The sequence below is a fragment of the Apium graveolens genome, chromosome 5 (genome assembly GCF_009905375.1).
Source record: "Apium graveolens cultivar Ventura chromosome 5, ASM990537v1, whole genome shotgun sequence".
Lineage (NCBI taxonomy): Eukaryota > Viridiplantae > Streptophyta > Magnoliopsida > Apiales > Apiaceae > Apium > Apium graveolens.
The window spans coordinates 300456169-300461673 of record NC_133651.1 but is presented as its reverse complement, the minus strand read 5'-3'; the positions used below and the strand labels follow the sequence as shown (position 1 = coordinate 300461673).

General features: G+C 37.2%; 1 protein-coding gene across 1 annotated transcript; it reads left to right on the top strand.

Moving 5' to 3' along the window:
• The first annotated feature begins 4745 nt into the window (after positions 1 to 4745).
• Positions 4746 to 5249, top strand: LOC141661107 (putative mitochondrial protein AtMg00860). Its single transcript, XM_074468085.1, has one exon. It carries the CDS (start codon positions 4746 to 4748, stop codon positions 5247 to 5249), a length of 504 nt encoding a protein of 167 aa, XP_074324186.1.
• The last annotated feature ends 256 nt before the right edge of the window (positions 5250 to 5505 follow it).

Sequence of the window (5505 nt, the reverse complement as noted above, 5' to 3'; positions counted from 1 at the left end):
TCAGCCATTATTAATTAATTCCTCCACCGTTAAATCATTCTCCTTTTATGGTGTGACCCTGTAGGTTCAATATTAAGCCGGTAGTAGAAATAAATAATAATAAAACTATTTTATCATTATTTATATAAATTCTCTAATTTATTAAATATGATTAATTAATTAATCATATTTATTCTACATCGTGAGGGATACTTCTCAGCATATCGCGACTATCCGGATAATATGAATTCACTGCTTATAATACCAAGAACCTATTCAGTGAATAGTTACCGTACAATAAACTCCTTCTACCCTACAATGTCCTGATTAAATACAAGGCATGGATCTTGTGTCAAGCCTATCTAATTTAATCACTTGCTTACCATTTACTATGCTTAGTTCTATGCAAATTAGAAACTCCTTTCTAATTTCATTCACTCTGCCCAGAGATTCCTGAACTAGCATAAGTGGATCAGCCTTGAACATTCGCTTCCTTCACTGGAAGGGGTAGATCCTTTATTGATCATACACTATATTCGTGTACAAATTCCTATACCCAGTAGAGCCCTAATAATTGTCCCTAGAGACTAAAAACTAAACCAAAGCATAGTTCAGTGTACACAAGATGACTATGATGACCTCAAGTCTAAGGATACTTGTACAACTATCACTATGTGAACAACTGCTGACACGTGAGTGAACTCATCAGTTGTTCAGCTGTGCGAGTCATGTTCAGTGAACTTATTCCATAATAAGCACCTACATACTAGCTATAGTGTCACCACACAAATGTCTTTGAGAATAGACATCCTTCATAATGAAGCAAGCATAGTATGTACCGATCTTTGCGGATTATTAATTACCAGTTAGTAATCCTATTATCAGGAACTATTTAAGTTTAAAGTTATCATCTTTTAGGTCTCACTATTATGATCTCATCATAATCCATAAAAAGCTTTACTCTAAACTATGGTATATCTTATTTAAACACTTAAATAGATAGAGCCCGTAATAAAAACAAAACAAGTCTTTTATTAATATCAATGAAATCAAAACAGATTACATAAAAAGTTATTCCTAAATCCTAATACATGATTGGACTTAGGACATATTCCTTTCACTTTCAATATACTCAATTTAAACATAAATATTAAATATTAGTTGATCTCACCACTCTACCCATTTTTTTTTAACTTTGTCTCACTAAATTACACTTTTTTTAACACCGTGCCACTTTCCCTATATATATAACTTAATAGGACGGAGGAAGTATCATTTACTGCCCCTTCCGGCTTTCCCGCTCCTCGATTCTCAAATATAATAAAAATAATATTTTTATCTATGAATATATTTAATAGGTTATTGAAAATTATATGATTCCTATATACATTTATAAGTTCCAAATGTGTTATTCATTTTATTAATTAAAAAATTTCATATTCGAATATATATAACTTACTGTTTGTTTTACTTTTATTTAAACTATATATATATATTAATTCAAAATAATATTTTATCTTTTCCTCAAAAGATACTATCGGCCAATAGGATTTAATCAACCGTAGATTTTCTTGAATAAAATACTTGTTTTCAAACAAAAATCTTTAAAATAATTTAATTGATACAACTTAAGACATATGGAATTTTGCAAAAGAAAATTAAAATTTCTAAATGATATTCCTCCATTTCATTGAGTTATATACATGAAAAGAGGGGCACGAAGGTTAAGAAAATGTATAATTTAGTTAGAAAAATTAAGAAAATGGGGTCACCTAATATTTATGTAACGAGCATTACTCGTATCACGGTAATAGTAACTTTCATCAGGTAAATTATTATTATGGGTTAGAGGAACGGTGTCGTTTGGTGGAGTTGACAAGAGTATCAATATGGGATCATGTGCATAATGGGTGAAGATTCAACTAGTAAGAAAAGGCCACGTGTCAGCTTGGTTAATAAAAAGGGGAACAATACTGCATTTGAGGTCATGCGTAAAAATAGTTATTTTTGTGCTTTCTCTCATTTTTCCTCTATTTTATTTGTCTTTCATTTCCTTGTCTTTTTGCCCAAGTATTATCAGTTGTTATTATTCAGTAATGAAATTCCAGTGGATTTCCTCTTTTATACTTGTTATATTATCGTGTTGGTTACAAAGTGGTATCAGAGCGGACGCTCCTTGGCTTGAAATCACGCATCGGAAATGGATGAAGGGACAAGAATCAGAGATCTGGATGCAAGGTTGGGTACTTATGAGACTAAGCTGAAGGAGATGAATGAAGGACTCACTCAGACTCAAACAGAGGTCACTCAACAGCTCACGGACATGAATAATCAGATAGACAAACATATGGATGGAATTGAATCTTGTATGGATCGTTTAGATTTAAACTTTGTAGAGTTGAAACAACTCCTTCTGGGGTTACGAGCATCACCAAACATCACTCTCCCAACTGCCATACTTCTTCTTCTTCGTTATTCGTCCACACCACTGCACCTAACACCTTACCACACACACAGTTTACTCCCCCACCTTTCACATGCCCCTTTATCCGTCCTCAGCCACAAGTCCCACCACTCTCAAACTCTCAGCTACCACCACACTTTGCCAACTCAACCCTAACCACCACTACACCATTATAATATACTACAGACTCTACTACCCAACCCACTGTGGGTTTTTCTCATCAACTAATGATTCCCCAATACTATACATTTTCCCATACCATACTATCCCATCCCATATTTGGCCCAAACCCAGGGTTTTCCCCCTATTTTGTCCCTGGCAGTCCTCACCCACCCCACCAACTAAACCACAACTTGTTTCACCCAAACCCCAAAATCGAATTCCCTCATTTTGAAGGTATAGACCCGAAGGGGTGGATTACCAGAGCAGAACAGTACTTTGAATTCATCACTGTTGAAGATACCAAACGTGTCAAACTCCCAGGCCTTCATTTTGAAGGTAAAGCTAGCATATGGTTTCATTTTTATATGTCTAGTAGGGTCAATGTTAGTTGGAAATTGTTTATTAGTGATGTGATAACCCGCTTTGAGAACCCTGAGAATAGGAATGTGCATGACCTTTTCAATAAACTTCGTCAAATAGGCACGATCCATGAGTATGAAGACCGTTTTGAAGAATTGAGGGCACTGGTGGTCACCAGAAATAAAAGGGTTCACGGAGGATTATTTTATCTCCAGATTTATTAGTGGCCTTAAGGAGCATATCAAGACATCTGTAAGGATGTTCCGCCCTCAAACTTTTAGTGATGCTATTTTTTTGGCTAAACAAGAGAAAGTAAAAACTCATAAAGCACTCAACTCCACCAAAGTGGCAAACTCCAAGTTTACTACATCTTACAGCCTAACTCCTACGGGTTCTATGGGTCATGTGTTCACAAAATCCACCCAACAATCTTCCTCGACTGTAAAAAAATAGCTACAATACCAAGGGTAGGTCCACCTTAAGTAGTAAAGAGATCATGGAACGAAGGGAATGTGGGCAATGTTTTCGTTGTAATGATCCTTACCATTCAGGGCAAGCTTGTAAAGCTAAGCTATATTCCTTAATTGGTGAAGAAGAAGAGGAGAAATATCCCATAGAGGTGCACAATGTTCTTAACGACATGGAGTTGTTATTAAGTAACAATGACACACCTGGTGAAATCTCCCTCAATGCTCTTTCTGGAAGCTCCTCTATTAGGACTATACGCCTTCAAGACTCAATTTTGGGCAAATGAGTCAATGTTCTTATTGATAATAGTTCCACCCACTCATTCGTGGATTCTGCTATGGTGAAGAAGCTTGGCCTTATTGCTGAAGTTCACTCACCTCTAATGGTGCAAGTGGCTGATGGCTCGAAAATCTTGGTTGATTCGTTGTGCAAATCAGTGACTTTAACCTTGCAGAGCCATAAATTCACCCACGACTTCAGATTGTTTCCGTTGGGGGATTCAGATATTATATTAGGAGTTGATTGGTTGCAGTTATATAACCCCGTCACATTTGACTTCAAAGCCCTGGAGATTAGTTTGAACATGAATGGCACTACAATCAGTCTTCAAGGATAATCTAATGAAGAGAAATTGCTTAGTATCACAGGCAAATAACTCAACAAGCTATTCAAGTCTTCTAAAGAACAAACTCATGGATATATCTGTATGATGAAGGGTGTTTCAAGGGAGATTTCTGACACCACCAGTTCTGTCCCAAATCCTCAATACATAAGCTTCTTGATGAATTTAAGGGAGTATTTGCAGAACCCAAAGGCCTTCCCCCAATTTGTGCTTACGACCATAAGATACCCTACAAATTGGTAGCCAACCAGTGAATCAAAGAGGGTATAGGGTACCTTATGTCCAAAAATCTGAGATCGAAAGGCAAATTAAGGAAATGCTTGCAACTGACATTATTCAAGAAAACACTAGTTCGTATACCTCGCCCATTATTTTGGTCAAGAAGAGGGATGGCACTTGGCATATGTGCGTAGACTACCGGAAGCTCAATGAAATCACGGTAAAAAATAAGTACCCAATCCCTCTTATCGACGAACATTTGGATGAGTTAAATGGGGCTAGTTGGTTCACCAAATTGGAACTTCGATCAGGTTATCATCAAATTCGTGTGGCTCCCGAAAACGTGCATAAAACAATTTTTTGAACCCATCAAGGCTTATACGAGTTCAAGGTCATGCCTTTTGGCTTGACTAATGCCCCGACTAGTTTTCAGTCACTCATGAACTCGGTGTTCGAACCCTTACTCCGGAAATGTGTGTAGTTTTCTTCGACGATATATTGATTTATAGTCGAAGTTTGGCTGCTCATGTCACTCACCTCAGGGTTGTGTTGCAACTAATGACAGAACACCAACTTTATGCTAAACACATCAAATGCCTCTTTGGCCAGCAGAAATTAGAATACCCGGGTCATATAATTTCTTCCGAGGGAGTGTCCACTGATTCGGATAAAATTGCTGTCATGAAACATTGGCGTACACCATCCAATATCAAGCAACTACGTGGGTTTCTCGGACTCACGGGATACTATAGACGCTTTATTAAGGGGTATAGAGAAATCAGTAGGCTTTTAACTCAATTGCTCAAGAAGAATTCTTTTTTCTGGAACCAGGATGCCACTGCTGCTTTCGAAAATCTTAAATATGCAATGACTTCAGCCCCTGTGTTGGCTCTTCCGGATTACTCGTTACCATTTGTTTTAAAGACAGACGCAAGTACTCTTGGTGTGGGGGCTGTTTTGATGCAACAAGGATGACCACTAGCGTTTATGAGTAAAGGGTTATCACCCAAGCACCAAGGGTTATCAACATTTGAAAAGGAGTTACTCGCTGTGGTCTTGGCAACACAAAAATGGTATTCATACCTGCAAGGCCACCACTTCGTTATCAAAATGGATCACTAAAGTCTTAAGTATTTACTTGAGCAGCGTTTGTCTACCTAGATCCAACAAAAGTGGTTAGCTAAACTACTTGGCCTCGATTACGAGATAGTTTATAAAAAGGGATCAGAAA